Source organism: Thamnophis elegans, chromosome 11 (genome assembly GCF_009769535.1).
Source record: "Thamnophis elegans isolate rThaEle1 chromosome 11, rThaEle1.pri, whole genome shotgun sequence".
Taxonomy (NCBI): domain Eukaryota; kingdom Metazoa; phylum Chordata; class Lepidosauria; order Squamata; family Colubridae; genus Thamnophis; species Thamnophis elegans.
In genome coordinates this window covers 19,566,388-19,592,171 of record NC_045551.1, presented here as the reverse complement: position 1 = coordinate 19,592,171, position 25,784 = coordinate 19,566,388, and the positions used below count along the sequence as shown (strand labels likewise).

Genomic DNA, 25,784 nt, shown 5'->3' with positions numbered 1-25,784 from the left:
TTACTGCTTTTCCTTTTAAGACTTCAGTGAAAACTCTCTTTAACATATTTTATAAGATATAGACCATTTGAAACCTTTCCAGCCAAACATGTTGTTACCTATATTATGCAAATTACAACATAGTTTATACATACACAAGAAAAAAGTATTTGTTTTTTTTAAAAGACATACCTCGTCTCCCATTGTGAAGTAAAGACACCTAAAAATGTTTAGAAGCAGTATGAAGAATCCTTGCACTTCCTGTTTAAAGTTGAGCTCACTGAGAAACCAAGTCTAAAACTGAGTCATACTTTAAGACTAATACTAGCTACGGGGAAACATTGCATTTGTCTCACAGGAAACTGGAACTGGCTACCAGAAGGGAATTTTTAACTCCCTTGCAGAGAGAGAGAGAGGATTGTCCTGAGAGAAAACTGATCAGACACAAATCAGAGCAAACAACATCGTCATTGGAAGATAAAAGCTTTCTGAAAAAAACCAGGAAACTAGTCAGATATATATGAGGTAATAAGACAGGTGATATTTTTAAAAATATATTCCTTTCCTAGCTATAAAAAATATTCTGCTCTATTTGTATTAAAAGTTTTAAATAAGTAAAATATATTAACATACTAATCACACAGTTACATAATTTATATACTGTACAAATAATGCTACAGTATAATAAACAGCCAATGTTCATGAAGAATATCCTGATCAAAAATAATCAGAAACAGCCTCATAATAACTGTGTATATAGGAAGGGAAGCTGTGAAAAACTTAATAATCAAAAATAATTATTACATGGAATGCTTTTTCACAGGTACACATACCAGCATAAAAATGTTCACCTCAAACCACGCAGTTGAACAGGTTCAGATTTAACTAATACAATGCCACCCACACTGAATAACCAAACCCAGTATCTTGCAAGATGAGTTTCAGCGCAAGCCACTGATGGAAAGCATTCTTTTGTAACACTATTTACCCATATTTTTCAGAGTATAAGATACACTTTTACCCCCCTAAAAGAGGGTGAACATTTGGGTGTGTCTTATACACCAAATGTAGCACACACACACACACACACCACTGGCCCTGTTTCAGTTTCAGCACAGCCTGATTAGCACAAGCAGCTGATTCCCAACCATCAGTGTTTTGGGCTGCAGGCAGTTGGCAATAGGCTATGGCAATCCCTGCAGCCTGAAATTGCTGATTGGGGAGGCCCAACTATCAGCTGTGCTAAAACTGAAAGTGAAACTGGCTTTTTGCTGTTTGCTGCAAGGAAGAAAATTGCTGGGAGGCAGAGGCAGATTTTTATTTTCTTGTGCAAATCAGACTGTGCTGAAACTGAAACTGGCTGTTTCCTCTAAGGAGGCAAATCAATAACTATAAATGCCTATAGACCAAGGACGGCAAACCTTTTCGGTGCCAAGTGCCCAAACCGAAGCACACGTGCATGCGTGTGCACTGGAAACCTAAAGACCAGCTGGCTGGTGCATATGCCTGTTTTTTGACCAGTTTTCAGTCCGTTTTTTGGGCAGTTTTCCAGCGTTCTGGTGTCTGCGCAGCCGAGCTGGCCAGAAACCAGAGGAGCAGCTGGCAACGGCGCACGTGCCAACAGAGAGGGCTCTGCATGCCACCTCTGGCACGCATGCCATAGGTTTGCCATCACGGCTATAGAATGTTAAAATTATTAGACTTATTTTTTTAAGAGTGCTTTATTATTGTTCTAGAACATTTAACAAAATGAAGAAGCTTTTTAAAATAAATGCTTGATCTGAAGAGGCCCAGTGCTATTGTATCTTCTTTTAAATAGCAGAGAATAACGTATACTTCCAGAAAGCCACTCAATTTTAACAGCATCTGTACAAATATAGTCTGAAATGTAACAGTGTCCTGTTGTATTATTAAGATAAGGCAGCTGAGTTAGACCCTGACTTAGTCATGTTTGGAGTAGATCTATTTAAATAATTGGGAGGAATTACTGTGACTACATTTAAGAAAACTTTCTGGCATTAATATACTGCCATAATGTACATTTCTCCAATTATTTTCTATTTCTATGGGTTAGGCACACATGCACAGAAATGCACCTCAAACAGTATATATCATCTGTACTGATTGCTTTTGCTGCAAGGAGGCAAATTGCTGGATTGTTTTTTTCTTGTTTTCCTCCCCAAAGCCAAGTGCTTTGGGGAGGAAATATATATTTTGGAGCGTCTTTTACTCCGAAAATATGGTACTTCCAGTTTTCTAGAAGTTTAACAATGAAAATGTGTCTACAAAATGGTGTCAGAATGCCAGTAAACAGTGCACTGTCTTTGGATATGGCATATTTCAATTCACCATTAGAATGAATGAATGAGCTAGAAGGGACCTTGGAGGTCTAAGTCCAGCTCCCTGCTTAAGCAGGAGAATCTATATTATTTCAGATAAGTGACTGTCTAAACTCTTCTTAAAAACATCCAGTGAGCCCATGATTTCTGGAGGCAAGCTATTCCACTGGTTAATTGTCCTCACTGTTAGGAAGCTTTTCCTTAATTCCAGGTTGCTTGTCTCCTTGATTAGTTTCCAACCATTGTTTCTTGTCCTGCCCTCCGCTGCTTTGGAGAATAATTTGACCCCCTCTTCTTTGTGGCAGCCCCTCAAGTACTAGAATACTTGCTATCATGCACCCCTAATTCTTTGTTTTTTAGACTAGCCAAACCCAAATACTGCAGCCATTCTTCATATGGCTTAGTCTCTAGGCATTTGAAAATCTTAGTTGCTCTTCTCTGAACTTTTTCCAAAGTCTCAACATCTTTTTTGTAGTGTGATGCCCAAAATTGGTTGCAATATTCTAGATGTGATCTTACTAGGGTTTTATAAAGTGGCACTAATACTTCACGTGATCTTGATTCTATGCCTCTCTTTATACAACCTAGGATTGTATTAGCTTTTTTGGCTATTGCTGCACACTACTGGTTCATATTCAAATGATCATCCATTAAGACTCCAAGTAATCTCATAATTACTGTTTTTGAGCCACGGTTTACCTAATCTATACTTATACCTTTAATTTTTCCTGTCTAAATGTAAAACTTTGCTTTTCTCCACACTGAAATTCACTTCATTGGATAGGGCCCATTGTTCAAGTTTCTTAAGGCCTTTTTGGATCTTGAGCTTGTCTTCTGGGATATTGGCTATTCTTGCCAGTTTAGTGTTATCTGCAAATTTGATGAGTACTCCTTCTATTCCCTCTTCTAAGTCATTTATGAAGATAGTGAAGAATACTGGGCCTAAGACTGAGCCTTATGGTACCCCACTACTTACTTCTCTCCATGTGGATGTAGTACCATTAAGGACTACTTGTTGAGTACCGTTTGTCACCCAACTACAAATCCATCTGGTGGTGATGTTGTCTATTCCACATTTGTCTAGCTTACCAAGAAGCTTGGCAAGGTTGTGGTCTACCTTGTCAAATGCCTCACTGAAATCTAAGTATACTATGTCCACAGCATTTTGTTGGGCTACTCATTTAGTGACACAACCATTCCTTGCCTATGGAGATTCTCAGTCATCCACATAGGAGAACAAACACATCAGGATTAGATTCAGCAGTCCATCTACATTTAAAAGACACAGGCCAAGATAACAAAGTCCATATTTTGGGCAGAGAGGATCGCTGGTTTGAAAGAGGGGTTAAAGAGGCCATCTATGTCAAAATTGAACAGCCCTCTTTCAACAGAGGGGGAGGGATACAACATCATCTATCTCCAATCTACAACACAGTCCTTTCAACAATTCCAAGAAGGCTCCACACCAATTTGCACCCTGATGACACAGATAAATCTCCAGGTTACTTTAATGACCTGCTAAAAGAATGCAAATGAACAGTTGTCTGCAAAGAGTATAAATCCTTCCATTCCCCACCATCCAGTCAGAGCTGAAGAAGCTTTTTGGATGAGAAGCAAAACATCTTCAAAGAAAAACCAGAAAGTCCAGTTGCCTCTTGAAAAAAGCACCTTTGGGACAACCATTCCTTCTATTCAAAAAGAAATTCTTGAAAGTATACATTTCACCTCCATAGGACTGGCCCAATTCACCTCTGCCAGCAGTAGAGGGATACTATGAGCCCTGTCTTCCAAAGATTTCTGACTGACAGGGTCTAGAAGAGCCTTTTCTGCTGGGGCTCTTGCCCTTTGGATCATCTTACTTCCTGAAGTGAGATCTGCTCCCACCCTTCTGACTTTCCATAAAGGCCTGAAGACCTAGCTTTGCCAGGCTTGAGGCCTCAACAGTGGACTATCATGCTAGAGGGAGATGATTAAGAAGAAAACCTACTCCCCTGCTCATTCTGCTCCCTCCCTCCCCATCTTTTAACTATTATCTTACTTTTGAATGCAATTCTATTTTTATAGTTTTTATTATGTTATATGTTATATTAAATAGTTATGTTTTACAGTTTGATATATTTTAATATTGTATGCTGCCCAGAATCATCCTGAGGCAAGAGGGATAGCAAAAAATAAAATAATAAGAAAGGGAAAGGGAAGTAGTAGATGGTAGATTTCCCTGAGTGCTAAGATGCTGGGGACTGGAAGAAGATAATGGTCTGAAAGTGTGCAGGTTTGCCTCATACTAATTTGAGATAGAATCGGGCATAAATATGTAAATATACACAGAAAATATGTTTTCTCAGACATTTCATGATGAGAATTATAAACTATTACATTTTTCCATGCTTAGAAGTGGAATTAATGAATAATCATAACTGGTTAGCTTCCAACAAGTAAAATAATAATGCAATTGCAAAGGTAATGTAAAATTAACAATATCGGTTTGTGTTGCCCATAATTATCTGAATTAATCATATGTCATTGCATTGTACAAAGCAGGTAAGTATGTTTGGATGCTCAGACAATGAAAATATGATATGGAAATAGCCTGGATCTTTAAGAATTATAATAAGCATCTGAGATTGGGTGTTACGTTTTCAATTCCTTGTTGGTTGTGATCTATTTATATCACTTTGTCTAGTTTTACCTATTAGAAACCTGAAGAATTCCTATTATATTGTAGTCCTCTAGATTGAGCAAGTTTGATTGCTCAATCTAATTGATATTTGTTGCTGTTTAGCCTATTTATGAGGCATTCACTTGCAGAAATCTGATAAATTCTAAATAGTCTTAAGGTGATTGCTTATACTAAGAACCAGCAATTAAAATATAATTTGACTTTTAATATAAGGATAATTTTTAAAGGATGAATAAATTCTTCTTCTATAGTTATATGGATTATTTCACAGTAATACCCTCAAATGTGCTAGAAATTAATCCCATAATTTTTAGCTAATACTATATCAGGATAGTGTAGCTGAGCCATATCTTTGTTATATTTATCATGTCAGTTGGTTTTAACTCAGTTCCTATATTTGTAATTATTATTTTTTATTTATTTGTACTTATTCTGTTAGCTGCCCAGAATCATATGCTTTAGTTGGTGGCCATATACCGTATATACTCGAGTATAAGCCGAGTTTTTCAGCCCACTTTTTGGGCTGAAAAAAGCCGCCTCGACTTATACTCGAGTCTACAACTGGATCCGGCAGTGCTGTTGCCTGTTGGAGGAGGAGGAGGCGAACCAGCCTGCCATCGCCAGCCACCGCTAGCCCTGCCGCTCTTCCCACCCCCTTCCAAGCCCCACAGTCCAGCGGATGGAGCAGCGAAGCCCCGGGGCTTCGCTGCTGCTCCCCGCATTTTCTGCACGGGGATCCCTTGGAGAGGGGATTCCAGCCTGCCATCGCCAGCCACCGCCACTGTTCCCTCTAAGATGCGCGCGTGCGCGGCCGCGCACATGGAAAGAAATCCCCGCGCAGAAGTTTCTAACTGCCGCGCAGAGATTTCTACCAAAGCAAACGTGGGAAGTCCTTTGCAGGCGGCTGGAACTGGCCTCCCGCAAAGGACCTCCCCAGAGGAATCTCATGTCCTGCAGCCCAAACTTTCTCCTCCCAGCAACTTGGCCTGTTGGATACAGTTGTGGCAGGGGAAGAATGGGCTGGGTGGGCTGGCTGGCTGGGGAGGAGGGAGCCCTTTAAAGCCCTGCTGCCGCGTCTTCCCAGCAAGACTTCCTTTTGGCTCGCGGTTTCCCTTGCCTGCCTTAACCAAAGCTTGGCGCCCCGCCTCTGCTTTTGCTCTCCCTCCCTCAGCTGTGCAGCAGCAGCAGCTCTCAGCCTAGGGCGTCACGCAGGCTGTGGAAGGAGGGGGAGGAGGAGGGAACCAAAGAGAGGATTTTAGGGGCCTGCGCCCCACAGCCAGGACCGTCCTTGCGCCTCAAGCCGCGTTTCTTCGTGCAAAGCCCTTCGGGCGTCAGGCGGAGCTCTCGGGTTGCCCAAACCAGTTCCTCCCAGGTTCAAAACTACGGAGGGAGGAACTGGATTGGGCAACTCGCGCTCACACACACACACATACACACATACACACAGAGAGAGATTCGGCTGCGTCCGGCTCATTTGCAAAAAGCCCAGAAAAGGAAGTCGGTCGGGGGCAGAGGAGGGGGGGGGAGACCCGTCGGAGAAACCGACGGTCCCGAGGCCGGAGGAGGGGGGTTCTTCCCCAGACAGGGCTCCCCAGGAGAGGGCGAGGCACCCCTCCCCCATCTCCCTACTGTCAATGTCGCACAGGAGGGCTGTTTCTATCTCGGTGCTTTCATGGAGAGTCAGCGAGAGATCCAAGCCATCCAGCGAAGGCAGACTGCTGTTTAGTAAGAATGTTTTAAATATTGCATTTCAGCTTATTTGTCATGGATTGGTGATCAACCTACTTGCAAATACAAATTCTTTTTCATATGGCGTGCTGGTGCTCTGCAGATTTTATTTGATTTTAGAAAAAGAAAATAAAGGCTTCTTGGTCCACCTGGACCGGAAAGTCAAAATCCAGAAAATTAACCTTGTTTAGGAAAGTTTTGCACTGATGGAAAAATAGTGTTTTCCAGTGAAAGTTTTTTCCCTACTTTTCCTTGTTTGCTTTTTTGGCCTCTATTCCTTCTCTACTCTCCTCTTTTCTTTCTTCCTTTTTTCTTCCTTTTTTCTTTCTTTCCTTCCTTCCTTCCTTCTTTCTTCCTTTCCTCTTTCTCTCTCTTTCTTTTTTCTGCCTCTTTTTCTTATCCTCCCACCCTCCTCTCCCCTTTCTTTTTCTCTTTCTCCTCTTTCCTTTTTTGTCTCTCCCTCTGTCTCTGTTTCTCTCTCCCTCTCCCTTCTTTCCTTCCTCCCTCCCTCCCTTCCTCTCCCCTCTTTGTTTGCTTCTTTAAGTGCTCCAATTGCTAATCTACATCAGTTGGTAATTTATTCATAACTTGCTAAATCACTGCAGACTATTGGATAGTAAGGGGGAAAGTATAGTCCTCAACTTACAACAGTTCACTTAATGACTAAAGCTACATCAGCACTGAAAAAAGTGAATTACAGCTGTTCTTCACACATGATCATTGCAGCATCCCCATGGTCATAGGATCAAAATTTGGATCTTTGGCAACTGCCTCATATTTATGACGGTTGCAGTGTCCTGGGGTCACCTTTTGCAACCATCTGCCAAGAAAGTCAGTAGGAAAGTCAGACTGACTTAACAACCAGGTTACTGATTCAACCGCAGTGATTCACTTAACTGTAGCAAGAAAGGTTGTAAAATGGGGCAAAACTCACTTAACAAATGTCTCATTTAGCAATAGAAACTTTGTGCTCAATTATGGTTGTAGATTGAGGATTACCTGTATAGGGAGATTTTTTTACTTAATGGATATTTACATGGTAGAATTGAGTTTCAAATAACACTAATTTCGTTGTCTTGGGTGACATCTATGAAAAAAATCCAGGTGCTCAGGTATGAAAATGTGCTGCTCAAACACTATACTTTTCCGCTCACACTGAAAAAAATTAGAGGGAACATTGGCCACCGCTAGCCCTGCCGCTCTTCCCACCCCCTTCCCACTGGGGCTTGGAAGGGGGTGGGAAGAGCGGCAGGGCTAGCGGTGGCTGGCGATGGCAGGCTGGAATCCCCTCTCCAAGGGATCCCCGTGCAGAAAATGCGGGGAGCAGTAGCGAAGCCCCGGGGCTTCGCTGCTCCATCCGCTGGACTGTGGGGCTTGGAAGGGGGTGGGAAGAGCGGCGGGGCTGGCAGTGGCCGGCGATGGCAGGCTGGTTCGCCTCTTCCTCCTCCAACAGCACTGCCGGATATCCGCCCAACGCTGCGGGGGCGCCAGCGGGAGCTTTGGCGGCTTCACCTCAGCCGCAGCGCTGGGCAGCAAATGTGCTGGTGCTGTTGGAGGAGGAGGAGGCGGCGGCAGCAATAGCACCTGAGGACAGGACAAGAAGCAATGGAAACTTGTCAGAAGGAGACTCAAGCTGGAAATAACGAGAAATCTGACAGTAAGAACAATTAAAATCCTAGGAAAATGTCCTTTCATGAAAAATTACTTTTTCAGTTAACTCTGCCTGACATTAGTTGGGTGAACAGAAATATTAGTTGGCCAATTCTAAAAGGGAGCACCAGAAAGAACTTAAAATATTTTTTAAGAGAGCTGGGTTTTTCATTTATATTATATGTATGAACAGAATTAACACAAATTGCAGATACCAATCAAACATAAAGAAAAAAAGGATGAAATAATGCTCATTTTAAAAAACTCAGTGAAAATAAAAACAATATACCAAGAAGGTGGCATACTGGTTGTGATTTGATCTCTTCAGGGGATCCCAGGGATCCCCTATACAAGTATTTTAATATTGCAGACTTGCAGTATTATAAGTCATACTGATATTATAGAACACTTTAATTAAGCGGGTCCCTTGAATAAACATAACTTTGAGTTTCAAATAACACTGATTTTTTATTTTTGAAATTTACCGTAGCTGCTGCATTTCCCACCCTAGGCTTATACTCGAGTCAATAACTTTTCCAGCTTTTGGGGGTAAAATTAGGTGCCTCGGCTTATATTCGGGTCGGCTTATACTCGAGTATATACGGTAAATAAAATCATACATAGATGAATAATAAACAAACTTAAATATGTGGCAGATGCAATTTTGGGAAAATCTGTTTATGTGTATGATTTTTCATTTATACGTGTGTTTATAACTGGTTCATGTTCTTTTACAACAAATCTATTTTTTATATATATATATATATATACAGACAGACACACACACACACACACACACACACACACACACACACACACACACACACACACACACACACACACACATATATATATATATATATATATATATATATATATATATATATATATATATATAAAACAAAAATAAAAGTTTAATTATTTAGTGGTTTGGAAAATCAGTTTTGCTTAAGTGGATCCAAGGATTTCTTAGAAAGGAAAATTCTTGGAAGTGCTTTTTGTTTTCCAAGTATCCACATCCTTTAAAGGCACATTTCTAGAATTATGTCAATTATGTAAAAAATGTTAATTTTGTTTTCAAGAGAAAATTATACATTAGTATGTATTGTTTTTCTTTGTAATCTCTTTCACATAGAATTTGATTTTACTCATTTCTTATTGAGATATTGAAGGAGAACATGCTTAATATAAAACAATGTTCATAACTTCAAAACATCAATAAGTAGCCTTATAAACCTACAGGATATAAATATAGCAGTTTGTTGAAAAAGGGCTGTGAAACTATAGTTAATATTGGAAATTAATACAGATAATGGCTGAGCTATCACATAATTTGTTGAAGTACATTAAAAAAACAGAAGAACTAAAGACTTTTTTTCTCAATCCATTCCCCCAACCAATTAAAGAATTTTATTTCATAGCTATACACTTCAAACAAAAATAGACATTTTCAACAAATTATTCCATACTTGTAACTTGACAGTGACTTATGCTACACTGATGACATTATTCTGATACATTAAAAAGCACATGACTTTTTAATGAAATCAAGGAGCACAGTGCATTTCTGCATGGAAAATGGCAGACTAGCACAAAGCTTTTCAAAATAAGGAAGTGGTTTTGGTGGTTCTTTGATTAGGTTGTTGTTTAGTGTTAGATTGTTTGCTTCAGTTAGCAATTCTTTGATTTAACATATTGTTATAACTTTTGATTGATCAAATTAAAAAAGAGATTGAAAATGTCAGCATCCTGGTCTAATATAACAGATATTTTCATACAATTATTGGAAACATTATAAATCTATAACTTCCATGTAATTAAACAGGGAGAAACAATAGCAGCTATTTGGCACTCTGGTGAATACGGCAATATACAAAGACAGGAAGTTTGTAAAGAATTAAATTTCAAATTATCTTTGAAGAAGCTTGCAGCATGCTCAGAAAAAAATCAGTGTATATTTACAATTTCAAGAAAGATCCACCAGAAGTCATTTCATCAATAATTATGTCATGTGTATATACAAATATTTAGAGGCTTTGATCAAAGTTAGATCTTGACAATATAAGAATGATGCTGGTGAGAAATAATGGTCCAGAAGGATTTGAGTTTCTGGGAATAAATGCGTTCATATTTCCACATTTATTTTTTATTTTTTTTTAAGTTTTTATTTTAGACACATAAACACATCAACAAGAACAAACACATGACTTAAGTCAACATAGGGACAAGAAGTTCCATCATAAATCATACAGCAGTTCCGTATCGGTGTCTTTGCAGTTAGTGTTTTCCCTTTCCATAGTTAGCTATTTATAACCAAATATTGTTTATCTCTAATGTGCTATATATACATACAATTCCAGGTAAACATTCACATGGTTATTCTTTTTCTTTGCCAATCTTATACTATTGTTATTCCATTTAAGAGATTATAGAGTACAGTTTGGGTTGTATTGTTTACCAACCCAAGCATCTATTATGACACCACCTTATTTTCTCTTTCTTTTCTTTTCTCTCTCCCTTCCTTCTCTCCTTCCTTCCTACCTTCTCTCCTTCCCCTTCTTCCTTCCCTTACCTCTCTCCTACTCCTACCCTCTCTCTTCCCCCTCCTACTCTCTCTCCTTCTCTTTTTTCTCCCTTCCTCCCTCCTCTCCTTCTCTTACTCTCCCTTCTATCCACCTTTCCTTATCTCTTTCTTCTTCCCTTACCTCTCCTCCACTCTTCCTCTTCCTTCCCTATTATCTCTCCTTCTCTTTCTCTCCCTTCCGTCCTCCTCTCCTTTCCCTTCTTTCTTCCCTCTTTTCACTACTTCCTTCCTCCTCTCCTCTCCTTCCTTCTTCCCTCCCTTTCTTTTTCTATTGTTATAGGTGTCTCTTTCAAATCTCAATTTATATTTTCTTGGGGATGGTATTTCCACAATCCCATATAATTTCATATCATTTCCTTTTTTTCCCTCTTTCTTTCTATAGTTTATATGCCAGCATTCGGTCCATTCCAATTTATTGAGATAATTGTTGTTTCTTGATCATCTTTAACTAGGTTTTTTTTTTCTTCTGGTTTGTATCTGACTTTTCCCTCTCGTGCGTTCCTTCTCTGCTCTCTCTCTTTCATGCCTCTGTTCTTCTCTCCTGTTTCTTTCGTTATGTTCTGATGTTTCTTCCTCTTGACCTCCACTTTCCAGTTCCTCCTTGCTTCCTTTTTCTATTTCTCTCTTGTGGAATTCTTCATAGAATTTCTGTGCATCCTATGTATTTTCTATCATATCTTTTTCCTTGCCAAGATACTAGAACCCCTTCTGGTATTAACCATCTGTACCTTATTCTGTTTTTATTTAACTGGTTTGTTAAGAATTGGTACTGCCTACATTGTTCCCGAATTCTTTGTGGAATCTGTTTGAGCGTGATCAACTCTTTTCCCTGTAGATTAATTGTCTCTTCTCTGGTTTTTTTGTACACTTCATCTCTCATTGTTTTTTTTAGCAAATCTTACATGCACTTCCCTCGGGAGTCCATGTCTTCTGGCGTAATTAATCTGCACCCTATAAGCCTCATCAATGTCTCCTCTCACTTTAAGAGATTCAGTGAGAATTTTAATTACTTTTCCTTTCACGTCCTCCTCCTTCTCTTCCGGTATGTTTTGGAATCTTAGGTAGAATGAAGCTCTTTCATTTTCCAGTCGAATTAATGATAGTTCTAAATCTTTATTAAGTTGCTTATATTCCAATTTCATTTTTTTCATCCTCTGGTCTGATTGTTCTATTTTTTCTTCCATACACTGGATTTTCTGTTCACTGATTGTTAAGGCATTCTGTATCTTTTCAATTTTATCATCTACCATCTTAATAGTTCCTTTCAATTCCCATTTCATTTTTTATTTCTTCATGATTCCTCGTTTCCTCATGGTTAGTAGTTGTCACTTCTTGGCTTTTCGCCAGTGTCTCTTGTATCATCTGGAGGATTGCTTGCATACTCTGCATCATTGGAGCGGGTCCCACTGTTTCTGCTATCTTTTCACCTTTCTCCAACCCCAACACGCTCTCAATTGATCTTTGATTTGATTTGAGGAGGGGGGGGTGTTGCAGAGATCACATTGAGTGTAGTTTTTTTCATTAATTTTGCTGAAGTTGCCATTTTTTATCCCCCTGTTTATCCTTGCCCCCAATTGCATATAAGGTTTACTTTTACTTCTACCTTGTCAGTAATATCTATGATATAAATAATTGTATATTTCAATATTCAACAATAATTAACTATCCTTAATATCACATTTCAATCCCTGAACATTACTATGTAGTGTTCTATCCTATTTGATTATTTGGTTTTTGGTCTTTACTTAATATATATCATAGATTTATAAATTACACTATTATCTTATACCAATAAATGTCTCTCTATTTTATCAATTATGCAAGCATTCAATCCTAGTAATTAGTCTCTCTGTGTATATCATCAAAGATTTCCTTACTTCCGGTTTCAGGGTTTGGATTTACAATCCACTAGGTGTCACCCTTTCCCCAGTCTCACTGTTATTATCTACGCAGCAAAATTCTCTTTCCAATACAATTCACTATCCATTGTCTCTGGCACTGTTCCAAACTCTGAGGGAAATAAGTGTCAAATACTTATAAATTCAACAATCAGCAGAAGGGAAAGTGAGCAGGAAAAGAAAAGGGGCAGTGTACCAACCCATTTGGCCTCCAGGGGGCACCAGCAGTCTTCATGCAACTGATTAATGAGGTTTTGCATGACCATCTTTACAAAGGCGTAATGGTCTATTTAGACGATATCCTTATTTACATGGAGACACGTGAAGAACACATGAAGCTTGTTCGCACAGTTCTGAAGAAACTCCGGGCTGCAGAACTGTATGCCAAATTGTCCAAGTGCGAATTTTATCAGGAAAGGGTTGATTACCTCGGCTATTGAATCTCCCACAAGGGGATAGAAATGGACCCCGCTAAGGTCAAAGCTGTCACGAATGGGAGGCCCCACGTACACGTAAGCAATTACAGAGGTTTTTGGGGTTTGCTAACTTCTATCATCAGTTTATTCCCTCATTCGCTAAGATAGCTCTCCCCATAACTAACCTCCTTAAATCAAAAGGAGGAGCTAAGCCCAAACATAGCAAACCATTGGACTGGACTATGGAGTGTCAAGCTTCTTTCGAAAAGCTGAAATGCCTCTTTGCAGAGGAACCGGTCCTGAAGCACCCAGACATGGACGCGCCTTTTGTGGTCCAGGCTGATGCCAGTGATGTGGCAGTGGGGGCGGTACTACTTCAAGCAAATAGCTAAGGTAAATTACAACCCTGCGCTTACATCTCTCGCAAACTGACCGACACGGAAAGACATTGGGCTATTTGGGAGAAGGAGGCTTTTGCTGTTCGTTGGGCTTTAACAACCTGGCCCCATTTTCTAGAGGGCGCCAAACACCCTTTTGAGGTGTGGACTGACCATAAAAATTTGGAGGCATTGAGAACCCCCAGAAAATTTTCTCCTTAACAGATGCGCTGGGCTCAATATTTCAATAGATTCAATTTTACTTTGAAATACATTCCAGGAGGAAAATTTTTTATGGCTGATGCTTTGTCCAGACTTCCACAGTACAACTGTTCAAAGCTCAGTGATGTCCAAACTGTCATTCCCACAAAAAGCCTGGCTGCTCCTGTTGTCACTAGAAGTCAAACAACTGCTAAATTGGAGGTCACAAAAGACTTTATCTCTGACCTAAAGGAGGCCCTTGCAAAGGATGACTGGTTCCAACAACACATGAATGAATGCACTATAAAAGATGGATTGGCTTGGATTGGGGCAAAATAGCAATAGCAGTAGACTTATATACCGCTTCATAGGCCTTTCAGGCCTCTCTAAGCGGTTTTACAGAGAGTCAGCATATTGCCCCCAACAATCTGGGTCCTCATTTTACCCACCTCGGAAGGATGGAAGGCTGAGTCAACCCTGAGCCGGTGAGATTTGAACCGCTGACCTGCTGATCTAGCAGTAGCCTGCAGTGCTGCATTTAACCACTGCGCCACCTTGGCTCTCTTATACATCCCTGTGTCCATTAGGACCATCATACTCCAACAGGCTCATGACTCTCACATGGCTGGACACTTTGGTTTCGTCAAGACCCTGCATCTCGTTAAGAGGCAATTTTGGTGGCCTTCATTGAAAAAAGACATTGAGACTTATGTAGCTAGTTGTCCCGTTTGTGCCGCGCAAAACACCCTCCGGGGAAACCCCAGGGATTGCTCCAGGCGGTAGCTCACCCAGTAACCCCGTGGAAGGAGATTTCTATGGATTTCATTGTTGAACTTCCAGAAAGTCAAGGAAACACAGTTATCTGGGTTGTTACTGACTTATTCTCCAAGCAAGTTCATTTCATTCCTTGCTCCAAGATCCCTTCCGCTAAATCTCTCGCTAAGATGTTCATCTCACATATATATTGCTTAGATGGGGTACCCGACCGCATCATTTCAGATAGGGGTGTTCAGTTCACCTCCCTATTCTGGAAGGGATTCCTAAAATGGATTGGCTCCGCCCAGGGGTTAAGCTCCTCCCACCATCCTCAGACTAATGGGGCCTGCGAGAGGACTAATTCTGTGCTGGAACAATATCTACATTGTTTCATCAACTACCAGCAAGATGATTGGGTGGAATTATTGCCTCATGCTGAAGTGGCTTACAACAATTCCGTGCACAGTAGCACTGGCTTTATCCCTTTCCGTGTGGTATATGGGCAAGATTTTGTGCCCATTCCAGAGATTCCTCGCGAGCAGCCGCAAGTGTCTTCACTATCCGAGTGGAGTGACCGCCTTCGGGAAGTCTGGCCTTTGACACTCCGGGCTCTAGATGCTGCATACCGCGCTCATAAGAAACATGCTGATAGAAAACGGATTAAGCCCCATGAATATAAAGTTGGTGATCGGGTTTATTTATCCACTAAGTTCCTTCAAACAACTCAGAGGTCGAAGAAGTTGGGCCTCAAATATGTTGGCCCGTTTCCAATTATCAAGATCATCAACCCTGTCTCCGTCCGCCTCCAGTTACCTAAGCACCTCAGCCGAGTTTATCCTGTTTTTCATGTTAATCTCCTGAAGCCTGAACTTACTTCTTCGTTGAGGGCTCCTCTTCCGCCTCCACCGACCCCACTTTTGATAGAGGATGAGCAGCATTTTGAGGTCCATGAGATTTTGGACTCTCGTAAATGAAGGAACCATGTCCAGTACCTTGTGGCTTGGAAGCATTTTCCCTCATCTCACACTGAATGGGTTAATAAGTCCCACGTTCGGGCTCCTAATCTGCTCCACAAGTTCCACTCTGCCTACCCTGACAAGCCCTGACTCTTGGATGGACTGCTAATTTTCCTTTTTTTTCCCCCCTTCCCGTATCTCCTGTGTCATGTTCTCTGTCTGTTTGTCTGTGTTCTTTCGTTTCTGCAGGTTTGACCGCCCTTTTCTGGAGGAGGGCCGGATGTCAGCCTCTGCCTTGCTGCTGCTTCGGCTGCCATTGAAACAGGGAGGTATTGGTAAATAAAGGGAGGCATGGTATTTGGGAGGGGAATCATTATGTGCTGGAGGAATATTCTAGAAGCTGTCCTGACCATCTCATTGCGCATGTGGAGGAAGGGAGTTTCCCGCCAAGGTTAACTGTCCAGCATTCCACCCTGATGATGTTTTTTGCAGATATCACCCACCTGACAGTTGGGTGAATTATTATTGGACTATGAACTGGGGTGCCAAGGGGAGGAGATTGACCTATATATGATATTCATTGCTTTCGCGCCCAATTAACCAGACTCAGCTTTGCTTTGCTACTATTCGTTTGTAATTAGTAAAAGTACACTTAATTTCAAACAAATGGAGTTGAGTGATTTTCTTCCCTGATTATTAAATGAAGCAGCACCTGACACCGGCTGTTAAACAGTCTCTTCTTTGAGCTTTCCAAATCTTTTCGGCAAATATTATCTTCCACTCCTGTTTGTCCATGTCGGAATTTCCTTCTCACTGTGGCTAAATCCTTTAAACTCTTTCCAGCTGTCCCTTTCGTCCTAGCGTCTCTGCTCCAGTTCTTTTCGACAAAATTGAGCTGCAAAAATAGCTTCTCTCTCCGGCTCTTTCTTCTTTCAGCTCACCCTCTCTGCCAGTTTCGCGTTACCTTTCTCTTTGGGTTGTCAGCAATAGTAACAAGCATCCGATTTCACTGCCTGTCTCTTTGCTCCCTTCTTATGCAGCCACCATTCGCTTCAGTCCTAACCAAAAGGCAGGATATCTCCTTGTCCGTTTAGAGGGTTTTTCCTATCCGCGAGGGAATTTGCCTTATCACCCCAGCGTCTACAGAGTATCCCCTTTAATCTGTTGACCCCTTCAGGATCAACAGTGCTCAAAAAAGAGCCCAAACAAAGGAGTTAGAGTTAGAGGTTAGGAGAGCTTCCTTCCCTCCACTCTAAGCAACGTGACCTCACCACAGGAAGTCCCATATTTCCACATTTAGTTGTGTTAAAGTGCTATAGGCTACTGAACATAATTTTATTTCTTAAGGAGACATTTGCTAAATATGAAGTTAATTAACTAATTATGAAGATTTGAGTAAGACTGCTCCAAGTCACCATTCTTCCTCAACAGAATGAGTGGTTCCATTCATAAATATAGGCTTTTCTGGATATATTTTTCTCAAAGTGCATTTTATACGTTATAATTTTACTTGGTATAATTGCTTTTATCTTCCAAACAGATAAAAAAAATCTTTTAGAATACTTACAGAATTAAGCATTCCATGAACACTAAATTGTCAACAATGTGGTTTAATCTCATAAACAAAATTTACACAGTAAACATATTAAATAGCAATAGCACTTAATTGATATACCACTTCATAGTGCTTAACAGCATTCTCTAAGAGGTTTACAGAGTCAGCATATTGGCTCTAACAATCTGGAGCCTCATTTTACCAATTGTCAAGGCTCCGATTAGCGAACTCAAGCAAATAAGAACTCTGAAACTTGGCTCCTTCTCAAAGGTCTTCTTTAATGAATATAGCATATCGGCACAGCTTCAATGGAAAACCAAATCTAAATCTTTTCCACAGTTTCAGTATAATTAAGCTAAGAAATAACCCCATCCCCAAGAGTCACAGATCACGTTGGCCAATTGAGTTAATTGGCAGGCTCTTCAGGAACTCCTTTACCAACCTTAATAGACAAAGTCTTAGCTTTTGTGTTATAAAAAAACCTATTTAATTTATTGCTTAAGAGTGGCACAGTAGTTAGAGTGCAGTACTGCAGGCTACTTCTTCTGATCACTGGCTGCCAGCAGTTTGGCAGATTGAATCTCACCAGACTCAAGGTTGACTCAGCCTTCCATCAGGTGGGTAAAATGAGGACCCAGATTGTTGGGGAAAATATGCTGACTCTGTAAACTACTTAGAGAGGGCTGAAAAGCACTGTGAAGCAGTATATAAGTCTAAGTGCTATTGTTATTGCTCTTCTTCTTCAGGTACCAAAATGATTTCTACAAGGCTCTGTATGTGCCAGGAAGGGAAGGAGATACTAGGTTGCATTACTGGCAAAGAGCCATAGAAGTATCTCATGAATCACAGAATATCTGCTGGACGACAGAGGTAGAGAAGGAATGGTAAAAGATTTGGAACTGAAAGAGAAAGGAACTGTGCAATAGTGTAGCATAAATTGCAAAAAGTACTATTTTAAAAGTAATTATAGTATTATGATAACTTCAGGATCTGCCATTTTGCATGATATATAAACTTACATTGGAAGGTTGAATTCAAAATAAATATCCCATTTTGGATATCAATGTGGAAGTAATCTCACATATATACAAATCCATTTATAGAATCTGACATAAGGAGACATTAATTCCACAACAGATTTTGAATAGTCTAAGTATTCCTGTAATAATATTAAAACAATCTGTAGAAAGATACTGAAGAATTCTTTATTATAGAAATAATAAATATTATTATTTATTATAGGAATAACATAGGAATGAATCATTGACATATCTTTCTAGGCAATTAGAAAGTTCAATAACATTTTTAAGCAGAGTTTCTTTTTTTTTGACCTTGGCAGAACATCTATTCTTGAGACACAAACATTCAAGTCTGAACACATGTGACTAATTTATATACCATACCTTTTCAACTGGCAGAAAATCATTATCTACTTCTATTGACCTTGGACGTAGCTTTATGGGTTTGTCCTTGAAAATGTCACCAAATCCAATTCCCTTGATTTTCTTGGGTTGGATGGTTGCTGCTCCATTGGCTCCTTCTGATTTTGTGCTACTTGAGTCACCACCATCACTTTCTGAGCCTGTAGTATCCCTTAAACCTAACAGAGGAAAGAAAGAAAAATAAGTTTACTCTTCTTTTTAGAACATTTATATACCTTGGGGTGGTTTTAAGGTAAGAGCCTGGAAGATGATGATCATTCATTGGCTTAAATTGCATTTCTTTCCAGAGGGACTGTCCTCGCTAGTGTTGACTGACAACTTCCCCTCCCCCTGGAAACAGGCGATAGATCAAAAGCTGGGCTCTTATGGGCTCTCACAGGTATTCTTAATGTCCCTAAGCTTTGACCAAGCAAAACAAGTAGTAATCAATAGAATGAAGGACATGGAGTTCCAAGAAGAACTAAATAGGTTGCCCCTCTACAGTAGGGACAGAATCAAACAGGGTGTGTGGGAATCAGCAAGATATCTAAATGATCTGATCTTCCCAAAACAAAGAATAGCTTTCTTCAGAGCCAGATTTAACATTCTCCACTCAGCACTCCTCCGGGGCAGGTATAAGAGAACACCAATAGTAGAATGGATATGTATATGTGGTAAAGGAGAAGTCGAAGATATCTCACATGTCTTATATGCTGACCTGTAAACAGAGTTTATAGGTCAGCATATATTCTCCCCTTACTAGAGAGATTGCCAGGGAGGGCAGACAATTTTTATGTAGGCTTTCTCCTCCAGGATTCAAACACGCATACAGTGGCAAAATTCTGTGTTGCTGAAATGTCCACAAGAAAAAAATTGATTACAGAATTATAGCTGTCAACTTGTACCAATTTTCTGGAGATATCTCTAACAATTTTTGGAACAGTATATTTATTGACATACTTATCAACTTTTCACCCGCGTAAACTAGGGAGTAACCAGTTTGAGAACATGCATTTTCTTAGCAGGGATGTTACTATCCACTATTAATATCAGTACTATTTTTAATATATTGTAAAATGTGATGTCTATTGCTGGTCTATGACCATAATAAAGATATATTCTATTCTATTCTATTCTATTCTAAGTTTACTCTTAAGATCATTTTTATAACAGTACAATCAACAAAATAAAAAAAATCCCTCATGAACCAGATTAATAGTACAATACTGAAATTAATTTTAAAACATTGTTCCAACTGACAGCACAGCAATCAGGACCAGTTTTATTATGCTTATGGAGAACATATGGTAAGATATTGAAGGAGTATATGAATCAATATGAATCAATATTTGCTTCTGCTTATATTATTGTATACTGTCAGAAATTAGTTGCTTTCTAGCCTAGCACATTGTAACCTTAATACTGGACCGCAAATGTTATCTCACTATCTTACTTCTATTCTTGTCTTCAAAGCTTGGCACATTTTTGAAAACTAGTAGAAGAAATTATTAGATCAGAATATGAGGCCCTATAGATAAAGGAACCAAGCTAGAAGAAGAAATTGTTACATGGGAATAGCAGGCCACATAAAGGAACCAAACTAGAGAGTTTTCCTGGCTCATAAATCCTTAAAGTATTCTGCCGAAAAACAACTTGGCAAAGGGGGGCAGCCACCCCCTACACAGGGATATAGGAATACTCCATAGATAACGTAGACAGAGACAGGAGCTTGAACAACAGAATGCTTTAAAGATTCCATCCAGCATGGTTGGAATGGCTTTGCAGGCTGTTCGCACCGGCAAAGGTTGGTGCAGGAAGCTTTCCAAGCACAAAACAAGGCGTGGGGGAGCGCATGGGTGGGGGCTGTGAGCATGCAGGGCGCATGCACAGGGAAGTGTGCATAGGTGTGTGTGCGCATGCACAGGGGCGCACGCATTGCATGGTGGATGCTGGCACACGTGTGTGCTGTTGCATGCACGCACTTTCTGCACACAACAACAAAAAGGTTAGCCATCACTGCCCTAGATGATAGTGTCTTGACAGACTTGAACACTATCTAACATTCAATGAAACTGAATGTAGAGAAAAGTAAAGTCTTGCACTTAGATAAGGAAAGTCAGAAGTACACATGTAGACTGGGCAATACCAGGCTTAATAGTAATAACTATGAGAGGGATCTTGGAGTCTTAGTGGACAACCAATTAAATATGAGGCAGTGTGCAGTGTGCAGTGTGCTGTGGCAGCCAAAAAAGCCAATGTAATCCTAAATTGCATTAACAGAGGGATTCAATCAAGATCAAGTGAGGTACTAATTACTACTCTATAAAGTTCTAGTAAGATCACCTAGAATACTGCATCCAGTTTTGGTCACCACATTATAAAAAAGATGTTGAGATTAAAAAGAATGCAGGGAAAAGCAACCAAGATTATAAGGGGACTGGAATCTAAAACATGAAGAATGGTTACAGGAACTGGGCATGGCTAGTCTTTTGAAGTAAAGGACTAGGGGAGACATGATAACAGTGTTCCAATATTTGAAGGGCTGACACAGAGAGGAGGGAGTCAACTTGTTTTCCAAAGCACCTGAAGACCAGACAAGAAATAATGGATGGAAACTGATCAAGGAGAGATTCAACCTAGAAATAGGGAGGAATTTTCTGACAGTGAAAACAATCAACCAATGGAACAGCTTGCCTTCAGAAATTGTGGGAGCTTCATCACTGGAGGTTTTCAAGAAAACACTGGACTTCCATCTGTCAGAAATGGTGTAGGGTCTCCTGCTTGGGCAGTGAGTTGGACTTGATGACCTACAAGGTCATTCTTCCAATTCTGTTAATCTGTTATCTTATCTTAAAGATGTAATACTAAGACATTACGTCCAACTTATGCTTTTAAACTGCAAATGGCTTGAGTATTTGACAGTGCTAATTATTGCTTTGGAAAATTTGAGTATACAATAATTCTGTTCAATTTCTCAAGCAGCCCTTGTTGAGCAGCCATTATCGTGGGTATATAAAGCAGCCGTTATTGTGGGTACATAAAAAGTATGAAGGCTCTGTTAATATTAGTTGCATGTAAATGGTAAATTGTACATCAACAAATAATTTGGGGAAGAAAAAGAAGCAACTTAATGGAAGCAAATGACTGCAGGAGGAAACAGAAAAAGAAGAATACAGTATATATACTTTCCTCAACAGAATGAGTGTTGGCTAATGGTAAAAAAAAGGATGCAGACGAACAAATTCAAAATAATTACACACGTATTATAGAATTCCATATAAATGTGTGGAGTTATAATGTTGTGGATTCAATCAGAAGGAGGAGCATGACACTGAAAAGAAGAACCAAATTTTATTATAACAATTTTCTTGCTTCACAAGAAAACATTGGGTGCCTGTTTCAGATTCTAACACTTCTGGCAGAAGTGACTTCCGGGGTCTACAAGCAGCAAGGGAACGCTGTCTTCATCTTGTTCATGGGCTTTGAAAAAAGCCAAAAACCCCTTGGAGGGGGTGGGGGTGAAGCTAAGGAGAAGCGTCCTGTGAGGTTCCAGGAGAAATCGCAACTCTCTTGCAGAGCCCTGGGGCTTTTTTCCTTTTTGCCACGTTGAGAGAAGAGATAGTCTAAGATGGCTGTCACAAAGCTGACGACAGCTTAACATCCAAGAAATGTGCTGGTGAAGATTTGGTGAGTAGCGTTCAGAATTGGGTGAAAAGAATCCTTTTTTATTCAAAGTGTAACCCCAAAAGAATTATTCAAGAAAGAGACACTCATAATTATTTTTAAATTGGCTGCATTGTAGCTATTTTGAGTAAAATTTTAGAATGTTGAAATGGAAGATAAAAGAATTAAAGGAAGAAAAAAATTGTTAAAATACAGAAGATGGGATTTTTAAATTGGACAGGAGCTGGCATTGGCTAGGCATTTTAACATGCTGGAACTATTTATATAAAAAGCTAATACCACATTTAAATTTTGGAGTATACAGTAAAATTGTATAAAGAAGAATAAGAGTGATTTAAGAGTGCCACCTGCTGACGAAGGAAGGAAGGTAAAACATACCCACCAAATCCTGGAAAGACTTGGCTTGTGGAAATTCAAGTAGGAGATCAAGAAAATTTAATTACTAAAAAGACCTGTAAAAGCTTCAAAGTAAGATTGAATTGGCAGAGGGAGTCATGAAGGTTCATTGTTGGACTAACTAGAGGAACAGATTCACTGCTGAACAAAAAGAAACAAAATAAATAAAAATAAAAATGAGTGGAACCTGGGAAGAAATTGTGTTGTTAATCTGGGGTATTAAAGACACCTTGACAAGAGGATGTGAGGAGATTATGAATAAAATGCAGAGCATAGATGAAAAGCCGGAAACGATAACACAAAAGACAAGGAGAAACCAGGACGCTCAGGAAGAGGAAAAGTCAACTGAAAGAGCAGCTGGAAAAACAGAACAGACAAAACAACAAGTAAGAAGACAAGACAAAAAGAGATAAAAATAAAAACAAGAATGATTGATGAAATAAACCAAGGGGAGAGTATTTTAAGGGAAGTTAAACAGAAACTGGAAATACAAGGGAGCATTTCTTAAAAATAACAGTGAGATAAGTTAAAATAGAGCTGGAAGTTAGAAAAAGGAGGATTAATGTAATATATATATTTTCAGATGAATTAATAATAATAAGGGAATCTAGGCTTTCAATGATGAAAATTTTGAATATGTCTGAATAAAAGGGTGATGACTATAAAAATAACATATAGAAATATTGATTAAGCAAAAGATTGAAGATTATAACTTAATATAAATGTCTATAAATTTGTTAAAACATTACAAATATAATTTCAACATTTTATGCATAGTAAAAGGAATGATAGGTAGAATTTGATTGGCATAAAAATAACATATTGAACTATTGAACAAGATAATAAGGAAAGATCATAATTCAAGAAAACATGTGTATTGCTATTAGAATTTAAACATAGCAAATATGATTATTGGTATTTTATCTGTAGTAAAAAGAGTGATGTCAAGAATATGGAGATTGGCATAAAATATTATACTGAAATATGGAATAATTAAGGAAAGATTATAATTCAACAAAATATATGTATTACTACTAAAAGTGTATAAGATTGTTAATTGTGTTAAATATGAAGAGTATTGTATTATTTGTACTAAAATTTGTACTAAAATCCACACTAGTAGTAAGAGTACATACCGTTTTTAGGACTAATTAGCCCTGCCCCTTTTGTTTTGTTTATGTTGTGACCCCACCCCCTTTGTGACATGTTTTATTTACAGTGTAGCGCTGCCCCTTTTGGGACATCACTCACCCCCCAACCCCCATACAGTCAATATATGTAAAAATTAAAATATGGTACTTATGCGCATGCTTATTTAGGGCAATAGGGCAGAGGGCAAGTGGCAAGTTGGGGCCTGTCCTGGGGGATGGGTTGGTGTATGGACATGCTCAGGTTGTTAGAGAGCATGTGTATGACGCTCATGATTGCACGTATCACAAGCTTGCTTATGGTCATGTTAGGGTGCATGCACATAAGTACCACATTTTATTTTTAATTTTTACATATATCGACTGTATCCCACTCAGGAACCTTGTTTTCCAGCCTTTTACCCTCCTTATCCCTGAACCATTTCAGAAAAGCAAAGCATTCTTACAAAAAGACCTTTTGCAAAATAGCATTTTTTATTTTTACCTCCCTGGACCATAATCCCCCCACCCAGAACAAAGATAAGATGGTGTTCCAAACTCCTTGCCTCAGGAACTGAGTCATGGTATGCTTACTTTACATTGGTAAATACACTTCGCAGTACGTAAACAGGCTTTTAAATTAATTTTGGGATCCCTGTGGCTCAAACATCTATGAATTGATCAGAAAAACTTCTGTTGGTTTAGTATTAGGGCCCATGTGGACTTCTTTTGATTCAATCAATGGGAACGATCTCCGGTGAATAATTATTATGTCACAATTATTCAAGATGAAAGGGATTGTGGGACATGTAGGTCTGGCGTGTTTGTTGTTACAGCGCCATGTGAAAGGCAACACGTGTCATGGTGGGGATGTGTGTGTTGATGCACCTGTACTAACAAGTGAAAAGGATTATGGGGCATGGAAGGCTGGCTCACAATGACGTTAAAGTACTTCCTGTAAAAAGGGGTTTGAGGGTCAGGGAAGGGTGGGGTGGGAGAGGAAGTGGGTGAGGTGGTGGGTGGGTTATGTCCCAAAAGGGGCGGGGCTACACTGTAAACAAAACACATCACAAAAGGGGTAGAATTACAACATAAAAATGTCACAAAAGGGGCGGGATTACAACAAACAAAACAAAAGGGGTGGGGCTAACTAGTCCTAAAAACAGTATGTACTCTTACTCTTTACACAATGATATGTTTGTAGAAAAATAAAAGATAAGAAACATAAAAAAAGATTCTAACACTTCTATAATTGGCACCTAGAGAAGGTAAGGGAAAAGAAACCTACTGCATTGTGTATATGTTCTCCTTTAATATATACTCCTATCTTTACCAGAGCAGTGCAATAATAAACATTTTCAACATTTCCAATCATAGTCATGTGTGAACTACTGATCAAAACAAGTGAAAAATACTTTGATTATAAGTGGAGCCATAAAAATTAAACAATAACTTAGACCAGAGATGGTGAACCTTTTTTAGCTCGCATGCCATAAGTGGGGGGAGCGCAGGGGGGTCGTGTGCAGGTGTGCCGCACCCATAATGCAACGTGTGACCCCACAGTGCACATGCATGCACTACAGGCCCGACCCCCATTTTTTCCATGCTTTGTTTGCCCTCTCCAGGCTCCAGAGGCTTTATAGGAGCCTGGGGTGGGCAAAAACAGCCTCTCCCACCCCCCGGAGGCCCTCCGAAGGCTTCAGGGATCTTCAAAACGACCCTCGGAGCAAACCAGAAGTCACTTCCGGTTTGCTCGGAGGGTCGTTTTGAGTGCTCCGAAGGCTTCAGGAACCTTCAGGAGGCTTCCCTGAAGCCTCCGGAGTGCTCAAAACGACCCTCCGAGCAAACCGGAAGTCCATTCCTGAACTTCCAGTTTGCCCATAGTTTTTTGCACTCCGGAGGCTTCAGGGAAGCTCATGAAGGTCTGAAGCCTGGGGAGGGTGAAAAATGGCTTTTAAAAAGGGTAAACTCAGCTGGCCAGCCCGCACATGTGCGCTGGCCAGCTGACAGGGCAGTGCATCATGTGCCCTGACAAAT

At 39.7% G+C, this 25,784-nt stretch overlaps 1 protein-coding gene across 5 annotated transcripts in view; it reads right to left on the bottom strand.

Moving 5' to 3' along the window:
- SH3KBP1 (SH3 domain containing kinase binding protein 1) overlaps positions 1-25,784 on the bottom strand; it is a 206,266-nt gene that overhangs the window by 73,012 nt on the left and 107,470 nt on the right. For all 5 annotated transcript variants that reach the window (XM_032226591.1, XM_032226592.1, XM_032226594.1 and 2 more), the window contains one exon: positions 18,523-18,719. In XM_032226591.1, the coding sequence (XP_032082482.1) occupies positions 18,523-18,719 (197 nt within the window). The remainder of the gene's footprint in view (positions 1-18,522; positions 18,720-25,784) is intronic.